The 26,087-nt window shown below is 39.2% G+C and overlaps 1 protein-coding gene across 2 annotated transcripts in view; it reads right to left on the reverse strand.

Moving 5' to 3' along the window:
• Positions 1–2,149: 2,149 nt before the first annotated feature.
• LOC148004792 (uncharacterized) overlaps positions 2,150–26,087 on the reverse strand; it is an 83,628-nt gene continuing 59,690 nt past the window's right edge. Inside the window, exons 3-5 of one of the 2 annotated variants that reach the window (XM_087559499.1) lie at positions 20,768–20,820; positions 18,438–18,586; positions 2,150–3,261 (exon numbers count right to left, since the gene is read on the reverse strand). In XM_087559499.1, coding sequence (XP_087415625.1) covers positions 18,542–18,586; positions 20,768–20,820 — 98 coding nt within the window. In that variant the 3' untranslated portion in view covers positions 2,150–3,261; positions 18,438–18,541. Of the gene's footprint in view, positions 3,262–18,437; positions 18,587–20,767; positions 20,945–26,087 lie in introns of both variants that reach the window. The other variant, XR_015624809.1, reaches the window with a different exon arrangement.

Here is a 26,087-nt window from a genome sequence, read left to right on the forward strand (position 1 = left end):
CTGCTTATACTTATTCTTTCTTCCTTAACACCCAGGGTAAGGCAACAGCAAAAGGTTATGGGACTCTCCCAAGTTGTACAGCCTGAGCGATTGAAAGAGACCCTATGTCAAAACTTTTAAAGACATATAGAGGATTGGAGACATAGCTGGAGGATAGGGAACTTGTCAAACACACACAGAGCTCTGAGTTCAAACCCTTACACCTTTAAAAAGTAAAAAGGGAAAAGGAGAATTATCTGTAGAGCCAGCAGTGATGGACGTGATGATCTCTTCCTTAGCAAAGACCACTTACAGCAGACAGGAGAGGGTGGGCTTTCCCCAAGCACTTCTGTCCCTTTTATCTTATAAACTCCTTCAAAAGAGAGGACATCACAGAGATGAATCCCTACAGGACGGCACAGTCACATCAGATCTGCTTCCCTACTGTTGTTCTCAGTCCACTGATCCCTCCACTGTTAACCTTGGGGGCTGATGACAAACGGGCTTCCCACTGGTTTCCAGAGGATTTTGAGGCACGTTCTGTGGGAGCCTGGTACAGGTGGGTGAGAAAGCCTCACAGGACTTGCTGCTGTTCAGAGCCATTCTCTTTCTGCAAGTTTAAGGCAGCACACCTCAAGCCCTTTCTAGCCACATCTCATACCACTCGGGGTCACCACTACAAGGATATTTCCATCCACAAAGGCAATGCGTGTCCTATACTTCTAGGACTAAGTGTGGCACCTTTCAAAGAATGTGCCACCTGAAGTTTGGCTCTCTGTGCTTTTCATTTCCCCAGCAGGCAAGGGGAATAAAGACAGCCAGTCACTTGTGAGTCTGGCAACCTTACAAGAATCATCTTAATAGCTGAGGAACTGTTGAACAGCAGTGTTGAAACATTTTTCTGATTTAAAAATACTGCACCAATTGCTCCCCCAAATGTCCCGCCTACATAGAAGACTGAGCTGGGAGATGTAACTGCAGCAAGACAGCAAGGAAAGCAAAGGGACCCATGAGGCCAAAGTGACAGAAACATGACCTATTCCTGTGGTTCATGGTACTTCGCAGGTAGAAGCAGTGAGCACACAATTCTCTCCTATAATTTATGTATCTGGGTAAATCTGAGAAGAAAAACAAGAGCTGAAGACTTAGGGAAAAATTAAAAATCACACCCCATAAAAGGTGACATACTACTTTCAATAAAGACGAATAGAATGTACATACCTCTGAGACAAACCATGTGGTCGCCTGGGCTACGGATGTAATTGTAGTGACGGTGGTGGTGGCCGCTAATATTGACTTAGGTTCGAACCTCTCATTCTGTGATTTGATTATCCTCAAATACCCAAGCTGCAAGAGCAGCAGCCAAAGCAACCTCATTGTTGTCTTACTGACTCCTCCAGCATCCTGAGGTTGTGCTTTAGACTCATCTCTTGGATACAGAAGAGTAAAAGTGACGCTGGCCTTCTGCTGTCTTGCCTGGCCTCTCCACCACCTCAATGCAATTGATAATTTTACCTCTGACTCTAGTGGCTACAGGCTCCAAGAAATAAAACTAATGTCAAGAAAGAATAAGTGCAGCTGGGCAGGATGGCACACAACTGTAATCCCAGCTGCAGAAGGTAGAAGCAGGAAGAACACCACACCTGAGGCCAAGCTGGGCTACATAGTGAATTTCAACCAAGCATACACAGCAAGACCTTATCTTAAAGAAAGAATGAAAGAAAAAGAAAGAAAAGAGAAAGAGTCAAAAGCCCCCCTCCCCACTTAACGCATCATCTTTGGACTAGAATATTCCTAGGAATATTCCAAATATGTCTATCTCTCTCTAAATATCCCTGGATCTTTCCACCATGTGAGTTAACGCCTTAGTCTTGGAGGACACAGCCGTTCCTCCCAAACTGATGGCAGACTGTGTTTAGCGTCTCCTACTGCTGTGCTTTAGCAGATGTGCTTTATTTTCTGAGCTATAATCTTAATATTACTGACATCCCCTGGAACATTACTAGGCAAATGTTAAAGGAAGCCTTTGATACAGTTTTTGAAATGTGTAAATCCTGTGGTCAACATAGCCTGACATTTCAGTTTTTAACATTTCAGTGGGGGCTCGTCCTCTTCCTGATGGTAAGTATACAGAACTTCCCTGAGTTGTTTGGAAGCAATTGTTTTCTTTCGTGAGCACTTGATTTATTTACTTTGTCATTCAGCAAACAGTTGATGAGTTCCTATTAGGTCTTCTCAGCATTGCAGTTATAACAGTGGTGAACCTATTAAAAGAGACATTTCTTTACTCCCGCAAGACCTCACAATGTTGTAGAAAAAGACATAGTTTTACATTATGTAAACAAAGTATAAGTGTAGAACAAATTTACAATACAAACCAAAAACCTAGAACGTATCTGTTATATAATAAAAGCAAGATAAGGCAGAATTTATAATCGCATTCAGTTGGTGGTGAGATCAATATAAAGGGATACGCCCACATATTTCTTTGATGACTCAAAAAAAAAATCATAACTACAGTGGAATGTGATACATTTATAAGGAGATGGAATGTATCAAGTGAGTTGTTCTGGAGACACTGGTCTCCAGAATTTTGCTACAGTCATCTCTATCCATCATATGACAGCACAAGCACCAGTGGTTAACAGGCATATGAATTTAAAAATCATTGATCTGAGAGGTCAAAGAGTGCAGAGTGTTTCTTAGTTTAGATATAGTAGCTGAGAAACGCATTTCTGAAGAAATGCCATTGAGAAAAGCTCCTAGTGCACTGAGGAGAGTGATCCTGACAGCCAGTAAAAGAGGAAGCTTATATCTCCTAAGCCCTGAGGCTCCCTGCTACACAGACGACTCACGAGTCCCTGACCACACCCCCTGCCATCAGGATAGACGTCCCATATCCCACCTTCCACACTACTCCATATTCTAGTGAACTTGTCCAAGCTATTTGCCATGTCCCCATTACTGTCAGGTGCCAAGTTTGGAAGACGAAAAAAGAAATCAGGTGTGGAGTAAACGAAATTGACAAACAGAGGAAGAATAACTCATACAGTACAGAATGCTTTCAGGCAATCTTCAGGATCCCTGCACAAATCACAAAGAGTCATCAGAACTCAAGCGGGCATCAGGACGAGAACAGAAGCTACCAATGCAGATCTGATGCGGGGTTCAAAGCGGACGGTGCTCACTCCACAGATGACTTTCTGACACATTTGTACTTCCTTGTATTAAGCATCAGCATGGAAAGCTGTGTGTAGAATCCTTTGAAAACTGCCTCCCATTCTGGAAAGAACACCAGAGAGAGAGAGTGTGAGAAATCAAGAGATAGACACGGAGGACAAGATGTCTAGAAAACAAAATAATAAAATTTAAGAATTTTCCTAACTTAGCAAAATGCACCAACCTATGACTGTTTTCTCTAGAAATCGAGTTCATACAAGTTCAACGTACAAAAGGGAAGTGAATATTCATAAAGTTTATTTTCCTGAAAGCCTTGTGTTTGAAAGGAAGTCAGATTGAATCATTTACAAGTCAGGTGTGGGAATCTGGGTCCCCTTCCAAGTACTCAGTCTGGTAAGAGTTTGTACTTCAGAGCTCGTGGGGGTCCCTGGCAAACAAAGGTTTTTGAGAGGAAAAGCTACAATAGCATTTGCTGCCCTGTCAACAAGGCAATTCCAGAGGTAGAGAATTCAGCTCTGAGGTGCAAATACTGCTGTGGACATGATGCTGGGCCCTTACAGATCCAAACGCAACTGCTTCTGACCTGGAAGTTGTTCTGGATCAGGCTGACAATCAGTTGGAAAGACAAAGCTGATGCTAACTGTGTTCTAGTAGTGTCCATGTTCAAAGGAACTGGGACGTCGAAGACTGAGAGTCAAGAACTGAGAAGCGATGCCAATTAAAGAGAAACACAGAATTAAGTCTGATCGGAGTTTTCCTTGGCTGCAAACAAGTGGGCCAGTTCATGCTACTTCATAGACCAACACTCAGTGCCTCAGTCTGGGCCATAGGAGTTTCTGGGATCTTCTTGAAGCTGTTTCTGGCCAAAGACTTAAGGCCTGAATTCAAGAACATGGAAATGCACAAGTAACCTGTCTTGTTTTCCTGAGCTAAGAGATTGGAATTCTAGGAAAACAGATAGTAAGGATAGTAGGAATCTGCTGCTGCCACTAAGAGCTGTCATCCAGGGTAAAGGTGAGGGAATGACTCAGGTTTAGTTTAAACAAAGTACCGAAGGTTCAAATATTTTAAAAATTGTTTATTTACTTACATTCCAAATGTTGCTTCCCTTCCCCGTCCCAATCCAAGAGTTCTTCACCCCATACCTCTTCCCCTTTGCCTCTGAGAGGGTACTCCCCTACCCACCCCCAACCACCCCAGAAGCCCCCTACCCTGGGGCATCAAGTCCCTAGAGGATTAGATGCATCCTCTCCCAGTTGGGGGGTGGGGGTGGGCATGGGGGATGGGGACAGACCAGTCCATGTGCATTCTTTGGTTGGTGACTTAGTCTCTGGGAGCTCCCAAGGATCAGGATTAGATGAGGGTCAAATCTTTGAGACTTTTTCTTTTTAAATCATTGACCAACCTGAGCTCTTTCTTACATCCTTCTCAACAAGTCCTTGAGTTGGGAGTTTGGAAGCGAACAGCTCCTCAGAACTTTTATTATGGTACCCAGTTTCTATACCCAATGAATAACGGAGAAATCATGGTGCATAATGAAGATTTATAAGACAATGTAAATGAAGAATTTAGCATGACACATGGCACAAACTGTGTACTTTTCAAAACAATGTCTGTTTGCTACTAATACCTAGATGATTCTTAATTAAAGTGTAGATGTGGGCTTAAAGAAAATCTCTAATGCAGCGTTTACAGACATTGCTGTTGGAAGAAGTGTTGGATTGTGTTCTGGGACATAAACTTTTGCTTGTGCCCAGTCATTATTGAAAATATATTTTAAATGTTTCCTTTATTTTAAGGCTATCATACAGGAATACAATGAAAAATAACTCTACATAACCCCTTTACTCCTCTCTAACTCTTCCCCATATCATAGTTCTGATGTACTCCCTCTACCAGCTGCTGATGTTTTTGTTTTTACAGGGCATTAAATTCAGTTAGTGCTGCCTAGTAGTCTATGGGTGTAGGCCTATCCATGGGAACATGGGAAATCTGTCACTTGTCACTCCATCAAAAAGAGAAGTGTTCTTCCTCCCCTGGACAGTTCCTATTGCCATCAGCTCCTCAGAAATGGGTGTGGCTTGGGGATCATCTGCCCAATCTATGCCGGCATTTTGGTTGGCTCGGTGTTTTATAGGTCTTGTATAAATAACCACAGCTGATAAGAGTTTGTGATTACAATAGCAGGCCTTCTCCACAAGATAGCATTTCATAGCAGGCACCCCATCCTCTGAACAAACATTCTTTCTACCTCCTCTCCTGCAATGTTCTCTGAGACTTCGAGTTGAGAGTAATATAGATCTCTCAATTAGGGCCAACCACTGAGTTTCTTTCTTTCTTTTTTTTTTTTTTTTATTAACTTGAGTATTTCTTATATACATTTCGAGTGTTATTCCCTTTCCCGGTTTCCGGGCAAACATCCCCCTCCCCCCGCCCCTTCCCTATGGGTGTTCCCCTCCCAAACATTGCCCCCATTGCTGCCCTCCCCCCAACAGTCTAGTTCACTAGGGGTTCAGTCTTAGCAGGACCCAGGGCTTCCCCTTCCACTGGTGCTCTTACTAGGATATTCATTGCTATCTATGAGGTCAGAGTCCAGGGTCAGTCCATGTATAGTCTTTAGGTATTGGCTTAGTCCCTGGAAGCTCTGGTTGCTTGGCATTGTTGTACATATGGGGTCTCGAGCTCCTTCAAGCTCTTCCAGTTCTTTCTCTGATTCCTTCAACGGGGGTCCTATTCTCAGTTCAGTGGTTTGCTGCTGGCATTCGCCTCTGTATTTGCTGTATTCTGGCTGTGTCTCTCAGGAGCGATCTACATCCGGCTCCTGTCGGTCTGCACTTCTTTGCTTCATCCATCTTGTCTAATTGGGTGGCTGTATATGTATGGGCCACATGTGGGGCAGGCTCTGAATGGGTGTTCCTTCAGTCTCTGTTTTAATCTTTGCCTCTCTCTTCCCTGCCAAGGGTATTCTTGTTCCCCTTTTAAAGAAGGACTGAAGCATTCACATTTTGATCATCCGTCTTAAGTTTCGTTTGTTCTAGGCATCTAGGGTAATTCAAGCATTTGGGCTAATAGCCACTTATCAATGAGTGCATACTATGTATGTCTTTCTGTGATTGGGTTAACTCACTCAGGATGATATTTTCCACTTCCAACCATTTGCCTATGAATTTCATAAAGTCGTTGTTTTTGATAGCTGAGTAATATTCCATTGTGTAGATGTACCACATTTTCTGTATCCATTCCTCTGTTGAAGGGCATCTGGGTTCTTTCCAGCTTCTGGCTATTATAAATAAGGCTGCGATGAACATAGTGGAGCACGTGTCTTTTTTATATGTTGGGGCATCTTTTGGGTATATGCCCAAGAGAGGTATAGCTGGATCCTCAGGCAGTTCAATGCCCAATTTTCTGAGGAACCTCCAGACTGATTTCCAGAATGGTTGTACCAGTCTGCAATCCCACCAACAATGGAGGAGTGTTCCTCTTTCTCTGCATCCTTGCCAGCATCTGCTGTCACCTGAGTTTTTGATCTTAGCCATTCTCACTGGTGTGAGGTGAAATCTCAGGGTTGTTTTGATTTGCATTTCCCTCATGACTAAAGATGTTGAACATTTCTTTAGGTGTTTCTCAGCCATTCGGCATTCCTCAGCTGTGAATTCTTTGTTTAGCTCTGAACCCCATTTTTTAATAGGGTTATTTGTTTCCCTGCGGTCTAACTTCTTGAGTTCTTTGTATATTTTGGATATAAGGCCTCTATCTGTTGTAGGATTGGTAAAGATCTTTTCCCAATCTGTTGGTTGCTGTTTTGTCCTAACCACAGTGTCCTTTGCCTTACAGAAGCTTTGCAGTTTTATGAGATCCCATTTGTTGATTCTTGATCTTAGAGCATAAGCTATTGGTGTTTTGTTCAGGAAATTTTTTCCAGTGCCCATGTGTTCCAGATGCTTCCCTAGTTTTTCTTCTATTAGTTTGAGTGTGTCTGGTTTGATGTGGAGGTCCTTGATCCACTTGGACTTAAGCTTTGTACAGGGTGATAAGCATGGATCGATCTGCATTCTTCTACATGTTGACCTCCAGTTGAACCAGCTCCATTTGCTGAAAATGCTATCTTTTTTCCAGTGGATGGTTTTGGCTCCTTTGTCAAAAATCAAGTGACCATAGGTGTGTGGCTTCATTTCTGGGTCTTCAATTCTATTCCATTGGTCTATCTGTCTGTCTCTGTACCAATACCATGCAGTTTTTATCACTATTGCTCTGTAATACTGCTTGAGTTCAGGGATAGTGATTCCCCCTGAAGTCCTTTTATTGTTGAGGATAGTTTTAGCTATCCTGGGTTTTTTGTTATTCCAGATGAATTTGCAAATTGTTCTGTCTAACTCTTTGAAGAATTGGATTGGTATTTTGATGGGGATTGCATTGAATCTGTAGATCGCTTTTGGTAAAATGGCCATTTTTACTAAATTAATCCTGCCAATCCATGAGCATGGGAGATCTTTCCATCTTCTGAGGTCTTCTTCAATTTCTTTCTTCAGTGTCTTGAAGTTCTTATTGTACAAATCGTTTACTTGCTTGGTTAAAGTCACACCGAGGTACTTTATATTATTTGGGTCTATTATGAAGGGTGTCGTTTCCCTAATTTCTTTCTCGGCTTGTTTCTCTTTTGTGTAGAGGAAGGCTACTCATTTATTTGAGTTAATTTTATACCCAGCCACTTTGCTGAAGTTGTTTATCTCTGGTGGAACTTTTGGGATCACTTAAATATACTATCATATCATCTGCAAATAGTGATATTTTGACTTCTTCTTTTCCGATCTGTATCCCCTTGACCTCCTTTTGTTGTCTGATTGCTCTGGCTAGAACTTCAAGAACTATATTGAATAAGTAGGGAGAGAGTGGGCAGCCTTGTCTAGTCCCTGATTTTAGTGGGATTGCTTCAAGTTTCTCTCCATTTAGTTTAATGTTAGCAACTGTTTTGCTGTATATGGCTTTTACTATGTTTAGTTATGGGCCTTGAATTCCTATTTTTCCAGGACTTTTATCATGAAGGGGTGTTGAATTTTGTCAAATGCTTTCTCAGCGTCTAATGAAATGATCATGTGGTTTTGTTCTTTCAGTTTGTTTATATAATGGATCACGTTGATGGTTTTCCGTATATTAAACCATCCCTGCATGCCTGGGATGAAGCCTGCTTGATCATGGTGGATGATTGTTTTGATGTGCTCTTGGATTCGGTTTGCCAGAATTTTATTGAGTATTTTTGCGTCGATATTCATAAGGGATTTCTTATTTTTAGCATACTGATGGTAAAATCTTAATGTATAGAAGAGAACAGAATAAAAACCATTGTATATCATGTGGACAAGATTACATGCCAGAAAGGTAGCATATAGCATGTTATATTCATAGGATATTGGATCTAGAACACTCAAAGTACCAATCTTTGAGAGTAACTAAGTCCATAATATAAAATGAAATTATATTTGGGTATATATTACACATGTCATTCTATAAAATTATTTTGTAGATATACTATCTAATATTATATAAATCATTATTATGCTGCATTTTTCAGGGAAAACATAGTTCATGCTCAGTACATATATAACTTTGCATTTTCCAAATATTTTCAAAATGAGGTTGGTTAATTACATGGAAAGGATCTCATAGACATGAAAGACAGTTTGACTCCCTTTAAAATTATAAAAAGAAGGCACATATTAGTGATGTAGAAAATACATACCCAATATCTAACAAAGAATAAAAACTGAATTTTAGACAATTAAGTCTAAATATTTAATAATGGTGGTTGTTTCTTGACTCACTTTCTTCTTTTTGAAGTAATTTCTTAAACTAACTCAATATATTCCACTGTCTTCTATCTGGTTTTTGATTCCCAACAAACAAATACATGTCTGGTGAAAATGATTGTTTCTTTTCTTCAGAAGGATAAACATTTGAATGAAGTCCGTGTAGACTTGAGACAGAATAGCCTGTTTCTTTCTAGGAAATCAAGATCAAGATGCTGTATGGTTAGGAAAATGAGTTCTAGAGAATAAAATACCTTACAGCTGAAATGGGTTTAATGAGGAATTCATCTTTGGAATGAGAGTGTGTGCCAGTGTTTAAAATATATTGTGTTATTATCCATATGTCATTATTCTCATAGGTGATCTTAAGCCCTTGTCCTAATACATTCCCCGGCTTTTGTCATTGTCTTAATTAAAAGGATTATTGTCATAGTAGCAAAGCATTTGGTGAGGGGAACATTGTTAATGAAAGCTACAGAATTGACCCCACCTCTTGACCGCTTATCCTAAACCCTGTGACTAAGCAGGCATAATGTCGAGGTGAAACCTAGAACATTTTCCTAGGGGAAAGCTATTGAAGTTTCACTATTATATTTAACATTATCTATTGCTTTAGGATCATGAGATGGGTTCTGAAGGATTGAGAATGCCTAAAGTTTTCATTTGGGACAATGGCCTCTCCCAGGATTCAGCAATTTTTATATGAAGGAGAAAAGAAAAGAACAACAAATATCCATGTTGGGTCAGTTCATTCTGATTGCTTCTCACTGACAATTTTATGGTGAAAAAAAAAGCTGGATTGTTTAAAAAATATATTTATAAAAATAATTGCTTATGATACAACTCACCTATTATCACACAAGGAAAAATTTTAAGGACTGATGATATTAGGGTCATCAAATTTTTAAGAATTCCCTTTGATATTTAACATAATAGAGTAAATATGGTTGGTCTTCTCATTAATTTTCATATTTAATATTCAAATAACATCAGTTCTTTTAAAAATAGGTTTCCTAAAAGTTTGAGAACTGAAACTCAATGGTGGAGAATCACTTGTATGCAACTACTAAAGAATGACGATTCTGAATCTTAAAGTACAGTTCATTACCTATCTAGGAGAACCTGGTGTGCTAAATGGAGCATTCTGAAACTCTATCATAAACAATAATTAACACTTGTTTCAATAAATACAATTAACAAGTTAACTAAATAGTGACTACCAAAATATCAGTTCCTTCATGAGAACAGATGCAATGTTTTCATGTAAGTGGAATTGTTCTTCAAATAAAACAGTCCAGAAATGTAAGTACTTTTTAATTAGAACAAAATTCTATAATATCTTATAAAGCATCTCTTTACATGTCTATTTTTTCTACTGTAATTCTGTGAAATGGGTTGCTTTCATTATATTTTTCAGTGTACTGGGGAACGAACCTGGTGTTGTAGGCACATGCATCCATGTCTCCAACACTATGTAAAGAGGAAAAGCATGAACTTTTGAATTAGAAAGTTGCTTCTCAGAACTACTATACTAATCAGTTCTTATACTCTGTCTTACTAACCTTTCCCAGTGCTGAGATGCCAAAATAAAAACAAAAACAAACAACAAAAACTTGACAAAAGAAAATTAAGCAAGGAGGTGTTATGTTTTGGCACTAGTGAAGGGCTACTCCATCATGGTAGGGAAGTCAAAGCACAGAAGCTTGAGGCAGCTAGTCACATCACACTACACTCTGGATGGAGAGGAAAGAATGCACAAAAGATTTTTCTCTACATTTTATTTGTGGTTGCATGTGTTTTAGTGAGAGTTTCTACTACTGTGATGAAACACCATGACCAAGTGGTAAGATGAGGAGGAAGGGGTTTATTTATTTGGTTTACATCTGCAGATCACAGACCATCATTGGAGGAAGTCAGGACAGGAACTCAAACAGGGCTGGAACCTGGAGGCAGGAACTAATGCAGAGACTACAGAGAGGTGCTGCTTACTGGTTTGCTTTCTCATGGCTTGCTCAGTCTGCTTTCTTATATATAGAACCCAGGATGACCAGCCCAGGTAGGGCACCACCATTGATGGGCTGGGCCCTCCCTCATTGATGAGTCATTGAGAAAATACCTTACAGGTGGACCCCACAGAGGCATTTTCTCAAAGGAAATTACTCCTTCCTCTTTGACTATTGTAGCTTGTGTCAAGTTGACACACAAAACCAACCAATATTTAGTATAACCGGGTGTTTCAAACTCCTGCCACCTCAAGTTCTCTACCATGACAGACATTATGTGGAGCCATGATGCAAGAAATACCCTCCCCTAAATCCCCTTTATCCAGGTGCTTATCTTAACATACCTGTGTAGGCACTTCAATTAATGAAATCAAGAAAATCCCTCACAAGTGTCCCCAGAGACTTGTTTCTTCATTAAATACTGGTCCAGTTAAACTGACAACCAAGATGAAATTTGGTTTTACGAACTCTATGACAAAACTTTTGTTACGGGTTCAGAGTAAGCACCTATGACTTACACCAACAGCTGTTAATGCTTAAATAGCAGTAAGCTTTTTCCCTCAGTGTTACTATTAGAGCCTGTGAATCACAGAGTTTTGAAAATGTTTTTGATGATTTAAGAGGAGTTGCGATTTAGTTTTTGACCACTGTTTTAAAAGGTATCCAAATGTATGAAGCATTATCAAGTTATTCCCTCAAATAAAAACAAAAATCCATCTTCGAATCATGAAGATTCTTCAAATCAAAAAAAAAATATAGGCTGGTCTTACCAAAAATTCCAAAGCTGAAATTCTAGAACTGTTTTAATCAGTCCTAGTAATAGAAGTATACATGCAGCCGCTTATGGAGATGTACTGCAATCCCTCACAATGACCTGTGTCTGACCTGGGAATAAATGACCTGTAATTTTCCTTCACTCTTTACATTTTTGGTAAAGCTTATATCAGATCCAGGCCAAACTGATTATTGTTCAGACAAATTTCATGAATGTTAGAACTTAGTAGGGTAGAGGGCAGATCCAGTTGAACTAGATATTTCCTATCAAAACTACCTGAAACTTTTAAAAATCAGATATTTTGAAAATATTCATGGATGAGATTGACCAGGAATGGCAGAAATCTAATAACAGAACTAATTTTTAGTGTATGTATGGAAACTACAATGAGTAAGCAGCCTTACTACCGACGGTCATGTAATTTTAATCGCATTTCATTTCTACATCATGGAACTGGTCATAGCCACATTATTTTTAATTCTTCTAGCCCAAGAGCTGAAATATTAAGGCAAGAAATCTGGAACCTTTCTCTCCTGCAGCTATTTAAAGTTGACTTTTTAGCTAGGGCAATTCATCAACTGAATCTCAGTAGTCCTTAATTACATCCAGCCACTGTACACTCCATGAAGCAAAAACAGAAAAACATGTAGTGCTTCATACTTTCTAGCTCTTCCCATACTATGCTTGGCAAACAGGTGATTGTTAGTGTATTTTAGAATTAGTTAAAAGTCATGTTTAGACTGTAACCATGTAACTGCTTGTGAAGTTCATAGTCAAAGGCACTTTCTACTCCATGCAGAGCCCCTGTATCACCCTTGGGAAAGGCAGAAAAATATTCCTTTGTCTACACTAGGTTAGTACACCGAATGAACTCCCCTTATTATTTTTAGATGATGATAACTTCCCATATGAACACAAAAAAGTTCTTTCACATAATTCACCACATTGTCACAGCTCACTACCACAGTCAATTAATGGTCCCAGAGTTTCCATTGTACTTCACTCCCTTGCCTTGAGATCAAAAATGTTTCAGAACAGTCTCTTTCTGATCATTGATAAATTTTCTATTAATTAAACAAACCCTTCTGAGAAGTTGCTATCATGTTTTTCTTTGCAAATATCTTGGAAACATTTGTTATGCTGAACTCTTTATCCTCAGGATAATGACATTCTACAATTATTCTAAGTCTAGAGATAGCTGGTATTTCCAGTTTCTTTTGTGGCTTGATAAAAGGCTGTAGATAGCTACCTGGCAGACTAGTGGAAATGTTAAGAAAACATACTTCAGCCAGAAGACAGTTACTAAATATGGTGCCTTGGGTTTTAATAAAGATAATATTCTCTCTTACTTTATTATTCCTGCTTTGTGAAATGGCTAATTGGACTCCTGGTGATTAGGATCCCTCACTCTCAGAAACATTTATAGTAACCTGCTATGTTAGAAAGAATCTCTACAGTTTTGCTTCTTTCTTTTCTGCTCATTACTAGGATTAATGAAGATCCAGCACTTCCCCTGACCTCAGACATATACCATGACTGGCTGAGAAAATTGATAAGTACACTGTTGTCTTTGATTTTCCACGCTGTCAGTGTTCAGAAAGAGGCAGGATGCAGGAGATAAAGAAATAATGAATTAGAGTTACCTGCGGGCCTTTCATTCTTGTGCAAGTCCCAAGTGAAGAGTTTCTACACTATTACCAAGAAAAATACATTGTTCCCAAGGGTCAAGAACTTGTTCTGACAAGCTGCCCCTTCAGTGCTGCCCTGTCTGTCCTGCTTTCTGGAGACTCAGCTTTCAGCATGTTAGCTAGGTGGAAGGCCTCTGGGGACCAGAATGCTGGGTTTATGTGGTCTTGTACAAGGTGCGTTTTGTTGGTATTCCTTTTGATTATGCTAAAAGTAAAAATAATAAGTAAATAAATAAATGAACAAACAAATAAGTTGAATGATCTATTAAAAGAGAATGAACTCTAAACCAAGCCAGGCTAGCAGATTTGTTGTCATTGTTGATGTTGTTGTTTGTTGTTTTTGTTGTTGTTGTTGTTGTTGTTGTTGTTGTTGAACTTCTAGGAGAGTGAAGTTGCATATTCCTGTGAACTTTACACTCACTATTAGGGAGAGGCAGAGATTCCTATATACCCCTTGGTTCTTACATAGCCTCTTCAGTTGACTGCTAGAAGAAAGGCATAAAAGTATTGTCACTTTTGCATAGACCTCAGAATCTCCATATCAGACTATGGGCCACAGAAAAGACCAAAGCAAAATCACATTGTACTTTTTGAAGAAAGAACAATAACAATGTGAAAGCATCAAGCAAGCTGTGCACCACAAGGCATTTAAATTTGTGAGACAATGGCAGGGCAAATGAATAGGAGTCGCGAGTAATAAAATTCTAGCTCTTACTGACAGATCTGGAAAATGAAAGATCCTTCAGGTTACCTCCTAGAGTCTGTTTACTGGGGCATAATGTGGTCCCAGTTACCAGGATCTTGGGGTGGATGCTAATTTCTAGCCTTGGGAATGACATCCTGCTGGGAAAAAATCATTATGGCGCACAACATACAGGAAATCACAGAGCAAGTGGCTTTTTCTGAGGTTACAGCTCTTCAGTTGATTTCAGTCTGAAATAATCAATACACTAATTTGGCATGTTTTCTGGTGGCACACCTTTAACTCTTTCAGCAATTTAAAGCAGCAGGAAGCAAACTATGGGGCACTTTTTGAGCAGGAGGCTCTTGCCGTCTCAGATTCCACATACAGGATGAAAATTCTAAGAGTAGTCTCTGTACTTTATGTTCAGTGTTTGGTAATTAAAACTGTTCTACAAGTGACTTAAAAGGACCAGTACCGAAGTGACATGGAAGTTATAAATATGCAAGCCTGCATCTTGAAATTTTATCAAATATAAGCTCCTTAGTTTCATCCTGATATTCATACTGCTCTAGAAATCAAATTTCCTAAGAAAAAATAATTGCAAGCTCTTGTAGTTATTTAAACAAAGAAGGTACTCAGCAACAAATGCTGAGGAAATGCATAAATGAGAGAGAAGGGCAATTCTGACAGGCAAGGAGACGCTGAGCTGTAAGAGCAAAGACAGAAAAGCAGGGGGAAAAGGCCAGTCACACAAGATTTCTCTTAGAAATTCTGACAGTGGAAGAAATGTGGCACAGAAATGTTTGTATTATCAATGCAGAGTGATGGAAATGTTAGCTGCAGGAAGCTGGGAGCCAGACTCCTGGGGGAAAGGCTTTGATATATCAGTGAAGAAGAAAAGGAGGAAGAAGGAAAAGAAGAGGAGGAAGAGGAAAGGGAAAAAGGAGAAGAGGACAAAAAGAGAAAGGAGGAGAAAGAGAGGAAGAAGAAAGAGAAGGAAAAGAGGAGGAAGGAGAATGAGAGGAAGAGGAGGAGGGAGAAGAAGAAGAAAAGAAGGAGAAAGAAAAAGAGGGATTGAAAGAGAAGATTAACTAAGGAGGAGGTCCTATTTGTGCTGTACATTAAAGTTGTCTGGAGCGCTTTAACTCATTATCATGTCCGGGTCATATTCCACATCGAATTTCCTAGAATGCCTGGGGATGGGAATACGATGCTAACAGCAGCAAACATGCCATATGATCCAGTGTGAGTGCAACCAAAGTTAAGGACACTTATTTATACCAAACAGGTAAATTGTTTGTGATCTCTTCTTTCAGGCAATCTCATTGAGGTGGTTGGTTGTGAACACTGGCAATGAGAGAGCGCAATAAACACTTCAAAGGCACCAGCTCATGTTGAGGTTGACTTAACACAATATTACTTCTCCAAGTCAGCATCTCCCTGCCTCCAGGGAGCTCTGTGAAAAATATATTCGTAGCAGTACAGTCATTTCTGGGAGGCTTCTTTCCAGAAAGATGCAGACAAACTGGAAAGGGCTCAAAGAAGAGTAACACAATGATTATAGGCCTGAGGGGATGGACTTATGGAGAAAGATGAAAAGAATGAAATATGTGAACCTAAGGGACAATTAATGTGGGGAGGGGTCACGATAACATTCTGCTAACACCTGAAGGGTAGGAACAGCAAGGGCAGGAGCAGATTGCTCTGGACTCTGGAAAGGGTATTCACCAAGAATAATAGGATGGCTTTAGGAAAGAAGAAATGAAGGCATACTGTCAGCTAATCCGTGCTGACCAAATGAGCTAATGAGCCATGCAACTGCCTCCAAAGGAAAGGCAGCAGCCACATCACTTGAGTTCCTATTAAACATGTTTGAACAAACACTTAGGAAGCTGATTATTAAGAGCAATTCTGTATGACCTAGACAATGACAAGGGGTTAGACCAATAGAAAGAGACAGAAAAAAAAAAACCTCCATAAATGTTTAAAGAACACAGAAAAGGACCTTTTTTTTTTTAACTCACTGTGGTTGAAGACCAGGAAGATGCATAATATTTTACATTCATTTTTATGTGTAATAAGTTTCTTCCTTAGTTTTTAACAGAAACACAGTGGTGGTCTGGATGGAAAGTATTTGAAAAGAATTTATGTATAGAAATTGCTGCTATTTTCTTATACTTTTAAGCATAATTTTTCATATTTTTTCTTTAAAAATATTCGTAATAGTTACTTGAGACCTCTGTATGATATTTTTATTTATTCTTTGAAAACTTCATGCAAGTATACACTATATCTTGATCACATCTATCCCTTAATTCTCTACAAACTACCCCAAGTACCCACCCCTCATCGACTCCTCCAAACTTCCAAATACCCTCTTTTTGTTCTAAACAAGGATATCTTATTTCCCTGAAGTAAGAACAATTGTTGAAATCATGAACAACTGTTGGTAGTCTTGAGAAGCACAAAATTCAGAATGATAATCATAGCTAATCTTTAGAACATTTTCTATGTGCCAGATACTGTGTTATGATCATTTCTACTTACTGTCTAACTGAAGTAAGTGCTCTCTGCAGACCCCAAAGAAGGCTTTCCCATCATTCATAAAAAGAAAGCCACTTTTCAGAGACCAAGTACTTTAATCAAAGTCACATAGCTAGTAAAAGAGTGGTGAGAGGTGACATGAAAACCGAACTACAGGGCTGTAGAATTATCCTTCCTTCTTGTCTTTATGGAATGCCCACAATTGCAAACCAAATAAAAGTCGTCGTCCCATAAACCCCCCTCATAAACTTCATCTATAATATTGTCATAAACTTTATCTATATAATACAAAGGACTCTATTTCAGAGTTACTGTGTTAAGTAAATAATTTTTAAAACACTTATAATGATACCTACATTTTAAGATGACTGTCATGATAAAAAATAAATCATTTTAAAAAATCCATCTAGCTCAACTTGACACTGAGTAAGCTTTGAAGAAATAAAACACATCACAGCCTCAAACCTATAAATCAGCTCTTTCAACACCAATTCCTCCTCCTATTTTTTTGTGTAAATCTGGCGATCATCTTTTTTTCTATCTCCCACTCTCTGAGTTTCTAATAGATCAGGGGTTTTTCTTTTCACCCATATGAAAAAATAAATTAATTAATTTCCATGTTTTCATACCTTGAATACTAAAGTGTTTTAAGAGAAGAAAGGGACTCTTGATGTAAATGGAGCATCCATAACCTGAAACTCCAAAATTTGAAATGCTTCAAGATGTGAATTTATTTTATAGTTATCATGATGTTACAAATAAAAAAATCCATTCCATGAAGCTTTGTTTCATGTATGAAGTTCTTAAGATTGTTGTATAAAATGTCCACTAAGCTGTATGTATATGGGGCAAATGAAACAGATGAATTTTGGTTTCAGCCTTGATAGCAGGAGGTTGAATCTTTACTGGATCCATGTTTTCATGTTTTCTGTATCCCTGACAAGCTGGTTTCTAGGTCCTCACTGATAAGACATAGGCTGCCTGTCCTAGGTCTAGCTGATTCCTAGAGGTACCACAGGATGGCCCTCGGCCCTTCCTCCATATGCACATCAACCACTTTAGAGTCCATTCTCCAGCGGCCTCCTTAACATACCTAATATCTTCTCTGACCTAATGAATAGGGCATGTTAACGAGAGAGTTCATGCCAATAATCAAGAGTTGGCCCAAATTATTCATGGTCTTCAGTCCCAAACCAGCTCAGTTTGTTTATCCTTGCTTGCTTGTTCCTTCCCATGAAAACCATAATAAAGGATGAGACCATGCTCCCCAATCCTCACCTCCTCTAACCCAGCCCTATGACCAACTTGCTCCTTTAGTTCTGTGTGAGGTAACACAATGACATGTTCCTTCCCAAGAACTCCTTTAGTGGTCATCCTCTCTTAATACATTGATAAAAATAACCTCATTGCCTTAAATCAATGATATCATCTAAGGGAGGACTAGCATCTGAGGGACACAATAGCAGAAACTAACCAGAGACCTTAGAAACTGAAGGAATTACCATCCAAGTTTCAGATTACAAGTTGTGGAGTAAATATTTAAGTATAAATGTATATAATCAAATTTTCTCAGCACCACACAAATCATGCTACCTAAACAGCTGCCTACTCCTCCTTAGCCTAAGACTGATCCTGTTTCAAAATGAGTAATCTACATTAAACTCATAAACACAATGAGTTATGATCCCAGAGCAACACTATGAAGTTCAAAGCCATCCTTGGGAGAACACACCCAACAGGCAGAGACACTTGAGGCACAGAAAGACCTTTCCAACTTACTGATAAGATAGTGAAACTCAGAAGTAAAGCTCTCAGGATGACACATCCCCAGTGAGTCCTGTTGAGATGTGGAACACATGAATGGGCACGGAGCTATTCCCAGATCATCGCTCAGACTTGCTTGCTTCCAACAGAAAGTCCTCACAGGTCTGTATGGAAGTAAGAAGTACATGTATTATATCATTAAATCAGAGATGAGATTTCTGTTTTCTGCAATTCCGATGTGTCTGACCATCTTTAATGAAACAGCTGCAAAAGAAGAGTTCCCTTTTTTTATTTAATCAAAGTAAGTAACCAAATAATAGGCAGCCCTCTAGAGTCATGTTAACTTTTGCACAAGTATTTCTAGGGACTGCAAATTTAAGAGTTCAGGGACTGTTAATCTAATGATTTCCAAGATGCAGATGTTTGGGGAAGTCTTTTTATGTACAGACTCCACACTTCTAGTCTCCATGCACCTGGAGGACTGGGCTCTCCTAGATATTCAGAAGCACCTGCCGTTTTGGAGCGTCCTCAGAGGCTGGCTGTGCATGAGGAAGTATTACTGTGCTGGGGAGGATGCAAAGGTATCTTGAGCAAAAATGTTCATTTTCTCAGATGCTGGCAAGTAAGGACAAAGGTTTGACAGTGACTAATAAGGAAAATGTTAAGGTGGAGTTGAGACTTAATGGTTTAAAAGCAGTCACTCCAGGCATGTAGCTGCAGTCACTCTGAAACTGAGTTAAGCCCATGGTGATGTGACAAGGAAGGTCATATTACTTATTATATGAAGTATACTGCTTTATCTGCTTCTCCTTTAAACAACTCCAAGGCGTGAAGTGTTCTGAAGCATATGTTGACTTGTTTGTTTGGTTTTTTTTATAATTCTGGGACTAATCATAAACATTGAATGTCTGGGCATGTCCACCAATAAGTAGGTCACATTCATATGTCTGAATACTATAATTAAAGAGGAGTATCTGGTCCAAAGGATATTAACAGGAGGAAAGGGATCAAAACACAGAAAGTGATTACTTATGATACAACTGGGCCAGTCTTCTTTCTCATGTAGGGGTTAAGAGGTCACAATATTAATTTAGCGCTGGGCACTTTGTTAGATGAAATGTGATAAAAAAAAAAGTTATCAAGAAATGTTCTGTTTCCAATGGAGGAAGTGTGATGGAACCTGAGAAGCTGGCTCGAGAATTCCAAAATGTCACTTCCTGTCCATCTACAGTTACAGTGAATCCAGACTATCAAAGGAAAATGAAGACACTTGTCACTGGCCCCTGGCCTCTGGCTTCTCCAGTGTCTCCATGAGGAAGAATGGAGATGTGAGGTAGCCCTAGAGGGATGCATGCTGTACTAAGAAAGAACAGACGCCTCAGTCTGTACAAACCTTGCCATGCAAGCAGGGGGATCTGAGTTCAGAGGCTCAGCACTTGGGGTAAAGCTGGACATGGCATTGCAAGCCTACAGTCTCAGTAATAGAGAGGTGGAGACAGGTCTTCTCCAAAAGCCCAGCCAAGCTAGGCAGAGAGATCCAGTCTCGGTGTGAGGGTCCAGCTAAAATAGGACTGTGCATGGGGTTGGAAAATGGTTCATCAATTAAGCATGCCATGCTCCAGAGGACCAGAGTTCAACTGCCAGTGTCTACAGCAGGCAACCCCTAACTTCCTGCAACTCTAATTCCAGGGAATCCAAAGCCCTCTTCTAGACTCAAACACCCTTTCTGGCTTCCGTGAGCACCCACATATGTGTGACATATACTCACAAAGATACACATAAAAAATAAAATCTCTTTTAAAATAAATAAGGTGGTGAACAATTGAAAGCTTACACAATATCAGTTTCTACCTTCCATATGCATACGTACATACAAGTATGCATGTGCGCACACATGCACACACATACACACATACTTTTAAGTACCCATATATAATTATCTCAGTGATAATTCAGAACAATTTACAGCAAAAGCGATGTATTTCAAGTTCAAGAAAAAAAAGACACCAATACAAAGTCTTTGGGAAGTTTTTGTCATTTAATTATTTTGGACTGAGTTAAATTCTTTTGAATTTTTATAGTAAGTAACACAAAAATAATTCACTCCAAATAGTCCAAATTCAAAGACACAATAGAAGAAACAATGGCTTGTTCGCTTACTATAAATTTGGACAAGAAATCCTTGCTTTCTAGCTTTAATGCTACTTATAGAAGCTCACCTCCTTTATTATATTATTCAATTTTAACAAATTTTGAAAAATAAGGTCTTATTTATAAAAACAAACAAACAAAAAGAAAAGTACTTTTTACAAAAGGAATCATTGTAGCTGTGGTCCATAGCTCACCTGGTCTTCCTCTGGCTTCCAGTGGCTCATCTCCGATAGTCTCAAGTTGCATTCTGGGAGAACCACAGAAGGATTGGCTTTACTTAGATAGAAGAGGTGAGCTGAGGATCTCCTGTGGGAAAACGTGATGTACTCCAGAAAATAAAATGTCTTGCATGATATTAAAGGTATCACACTCTTTAAAGAGAAAGTGGAGAGCAATAGTCAGAATAAGAAATATAACTGAAGTATGTACCAGGTGCTAGCATTACTGAGAGGCCCAGAAAGCAGAATCCCAACAAACAAAAGAACAAGCAAGGGTAAGTTTGGGAAACCATAAGTTCTAGGAGCCTACCAGATTAAGAGTTGAAGGTGTGCTGTCCTAAGAGATCAGAGACAGTAAGCTTAACGACTGTTGTAAAGATGCAACGGAACGTTTCCACAGAACCCCATTTTTAGCTCTCCAGTTTCCCTTTGCAAATTAATTGTCTACAATCAAAACTTGAGCCTGCAGATCTGAAAACCTTCAATGCTCTTCTCACAGAAATAGATGTGAGTGAGAGCTAGGGTCTTAGGAGGTTATGCACCAGAAACTACTTTAAAACAGCACCTTGAAACTAAAAACATTTGTGAGATTTTCCTCCCGGAGATGCATGTGACTATTCTCACTTAAATGACTGAGTTTTGCAGGCATAATTAAGAAGTTAAAAAGAGCTTAGGAGAGTTATCAGACACTGAAACAAATCTTAAAACGCATTGCTCCAATAACCCTTCTACTATAGACTTGTAGCAAATACTCTGTCCCTTAAATCTACTTAAAATAGTGAGACCAAACTATAGCAGACTATCTGAGAAGCATCCTGAGGTCCTAGAAGTTTGTAGTGATCGTGCATCATTACACATGTGACCTCTTCATTCACCACACTTGAAAGCGAGGGTTCCGACCAACTCCTGTGGCATGTCTGGCTCTGTCACAGATGTAGGTTCATCAAACAACTCTGCTACTGACATGTTCCCCAAGCTAATCAGCCAATAGGCTCAGCTGTTTTTGGAAGGCCGCCCTTTTTATGTGCTGGCCCAGTGACAAGGAAGAGGAAGGAATACTGAAGAGAGTCCTTTATCTCTTGAAAACTTGAAATTAAGCAAAAAAAAAAAATGTTCTGAGTTGAGTAGAGAGATTTGCAAATAAGGAATATTTTCCTAATTTTCAATCCTACACACATGAAAGGAACACACCTCATTATTTTATAATAGCAACACTTACTAGAACATTCAACAGTATGTCAGGCATTATTGGAAGTGCTCTACCCTGTAAGTCTTGTTTTGATTCAATCCTTAAGGCCACCCTAAGGAAACTAGAGCTTTGCATGTGACCACTGAGCAAAGGCAGCCTGACAAACCAGTTAGGCTGAGCTGTGTGACTCTAGAGGATTTGTTTTGCCTCTTAGCTTTATCTATCCCCAGGTAACTGCGCTCTCCCCTTAGGAAGAATAATTGCACATTCTCCCTCAAATCTCCATCGTCGCCATCTCCTCTTTCCTCCATTTACACAGCCACAACACTAGTTTAAAAGAGGGCTCACGTTCTGAGGCATCTGTTTTGTGTACTTGAGGGGACAGACTTAAATGAAGTATATAAAAAATCATGGACCCAATAGATTTCAAATATATATATATACATGTGTCTATATAGGCAAATGCACATATTCACATATATACAAACACACTCTTAAAGTGAGCAAGGATATCACATAATTGAAAAATCTACTGCTAGAAGTTGAATCAGGGATCTTGATTTAAGGCTCAGAGGCAAGCATCCCATCACTGAGTTGTATCCTGCGATGAAAGGCAAGTGTTCCATCACTGAGCTGCCCCCACAGCTCTGCCTAACCCCCGACTTTTTAAACTATTGAAATCACTGTACACGTACAAAATGTGAAAGCATGTTATTTGTATTCACTGACATATTCATACACTTCCATAATTTTTCCTCTACCCTTTGCCACATGCCCTTTGATGAGCTCTTCAGAGGAGAGCAGCTTTGTGAATAGCCTTGGGTAAAGAAAATGAGAATTAACTCTTTCTCCAGCAGGTTGAGGGCTGTTAGAAATGACTGAAATTGTGTTTTCAGCTTTCTAGTTCAGCCTTGTAGCCATACGGAAGTGTGAGACTTCTGTCAAGTTTGGTAAAGTCTTTCGTGGGGAAGGTATAATATTTCTTTTGGAATAGTTTAATTACTTATCCTAAATATTTTTTGAACCATCAAGACTTGTTGAATAGTCTATTTCTGATGTTCTCCTTGAGAATGGTACAATTTTTATGTTTCATCTCACCAATAGTAAGAAATTAACAGTTTCCTAATTTAGACATATAACCCACTTCACTTCATTACTTAAATAATCAAATTGTCCACGAACTATCAATTTACTTCTACACAAAATTTGTCTCTTCTGCCTAATTAATGTCTGAACTTTGAAAATACTAGCAGCATTAAACCGTTCACTTCATGGTATTGGGATATTGTCTAATCATCTTCTGGTTTATTTTTATCAATTTGTTGTGGATTTTATTCTTTAACCTGGATTTCATTGATTCTGCATCAAAAATAAAAACTATGAAAGAAGAATCTCTCATTTACATAATGGAACATTTGGAAGATGTATTTTCAGATTACACTTAAAAGGGCATATGCTTGCCTCAACTGTGACTCCTCAACATGTTAAAATATTCCAGAGCCATTTCAATGTCACTCCCATGTAGAACTGTGGTAGAAGGAAGGCTGAAGAAATGGGCATCTTTGTATTCTCAACAAGGCTGTTGGGGAGCTTCATGACTGATATTCATGCTTTCCCAAACCCCTCTACAAGCTGTTTTCATACGGCATCTTACAATGCTTCTAAATATGGAAGTTAATTTATATCACACTCAGCATAAAACCTATCTTTGTCTTCTCATTTGATATGAACCAAAGGGCAAACTACTTCTTACTAGATATGATACTCATTCTGTAATCCAGTTCACTGGCACATCTCCTATCATCCCTATTGCCCTTCTGCCCTCCATGACTCATGTTCCCACAAATGAGTGAGTTGCTATCCTGGTGAGAATTCACAACTTGGGAAACAACACATCTAGTCCAGCTCTGAGGTTGCAGCATCATCGTGAGGACACAGGTGCTTAGGATGGAGAATAAAGACAAGTTGCACATTTTCATTCTTCCCAAAGCCATGGTTGCAATCTTTCTTACTATTACAAACACCATTCTGGAGAAAGCACCCCCTCCAGAAGACCAGATCTATTGTGAATCACCGTATTGTGCATATGGTACCCATGTATACATACAATATGAATAAACAAATGGCAAGGGTATTTAGCTATAGTAGCTTGCCTACATTACAGATATTTTATCAAATTACAGTCTGCATTTAGAAACCTAGCTAGTAATTAAAATACAACGTATGGCAGAATGTTGCTTAAATTAAAATAGCAATGAGAATCTCTACAGTTTTAGTCAATGATTTCTTACAATCCACCGCAATCAGAAAGAGTCAATGTTTTCCAACATTTTATCAAGCAATAATGTTACTGCTCTCCCTGGTTCGGAGATGAGAAAATGAAAACAAAAGAATTGATTCAGGTCATGCGTGATCGATACAACCGCCAAAAAGAAGAAAGAAAAAAGAAACTACTCTTGCTATTCTTGAGTGTTTGTTCCCTCACCATATTGGATTTATTTCCTCTAGACAGCCACATCAAGCATTTTTGGCCATATAAAACCCAACTCAGACAAACAGGAAAATTTGGTGACCAGATGAATTTAAAGAATTGATCAAAAGGAAAAAATGGAAAGGAAATCTCCCCTGTTATCTGTCCACAGGACATGAGCAACATGGAGTTTGATAATGTCTACAATGGCTTTTCTTTCTTGTATCACATGACAGGACATTTGACAGGCAGGTCATCTTTCAAAGGCAGTCTCCACAGCATTAAACCTCTTGGCACTTAGCTGATGATAGTTCCTTCAGTGATTCCCATCATCTGATAGAAATTTAAGTGCAACCTAACTCAAGCCTCTCTTCACAAAATGACGAAAATGAGGATGCTTCACTCCTTCTTTAAAAGGGGAACAAGAATACCCTTAGGAGGGGATAGGGAGACAAAGTTTAGAACAGAGGCTGAAGGAACGCCCATTCAGAGCCTGCCCCACAAGTGGCCCATACATATACAGCCACCCAATTAGATAAAATGGATGAAGCAAAGAAGTGTAGGACGACAGGAACCAGATGTAGATCTCTCCTGAGAGACACAGCCAGATTACAGCAAATACAGAGGCAAATGCCAGCAGCAAACCACTGAACTGAGAATGGGACCCCCATTGAAGGAATTAGAGAAAGGACTGAAGAGCTGAAGGGGCTTGAGACCCCATATGAACAACAATGCCAACCAACCAGAGCTTCCAGGGACTAAGCCACTACACATGGACTGACCCTAGGCTCCAACCTCATAGGTAGCAGTGAATAGCCTAGTAAGGGCACCAGTGGAAGGGCTGCCAAGGCTGGACCCCCAGTGAATGGGATTCTTTGGGGGAGGGTGCTAATGGGGGGAGGATAGGGATGGGAACACCCACACAGAAAGGGACGGGGAGGGGTTAGGGGGATGTTGGCCTGGAAACTGGGAAAGGGAAGAACATTTCAAATGTAAATACTCAATTTAGTAAAGATGGGAAAATTTAAAAAAATTATATGTGGAGCTAAAATAAGTATTCTGAGATGGTCCATATTATTATTATTATTTCCATATTGTTCATTATTGATCATCTGCTCAATGTTCCATTAAAATGTCTAATACTTTGGATACTATGATCTAAAGTCATTTAACTTGAGACAACCACAAATACATTTTGATTGTCTGCTATATAGTATGTACCCAAACAGTTTCACAATGTCATCTCCTAGAAGTAAGCACAGTCCCCTGAAGGCATGATATTGTTGTTATATATATCAACTTGCCTAAAATATCTTTATTTTACTATTAAAAGTAGATTCTTCTACAGCTTACCGCTCTTCACTTCTTCAAGATCCCCACCCCTAACGTACCCACTGTATTTGATCCAGTAGCACTCTTTCTCCCTTCAGAAAAGAGCAGGCCTCGAATAAACAACAGAACACACCAAAACACAATTTTTTTTTATTTTTTTTTATTTTTAATTCCCTTTTATTTTTTTTATTTTTTTTATTAACTTGAGTATTTCTTATATATATTTCAAGTGTTATTCCCTTTCCCGGTTTCCGGGCAAACATCCCCCTTCCCCCTCCCCTTCCTTATGGGTGTTCCCCTCCCAA

This window comes from Rattus norvegicus, chromosome 7, assembly GCF_021556685.1.
Source record: "Rattus norvegicus strain SHRSP/BbbUtx chromosome 7, alternate assembly SHRSP_T2T, whole genome shotgun sequence".
Lineage (NCBI taxonomy): Eukaryota > Metazoa > Chordata > Mammalia > Rodentia > Muridae > Rattus > Rattus norvegicus.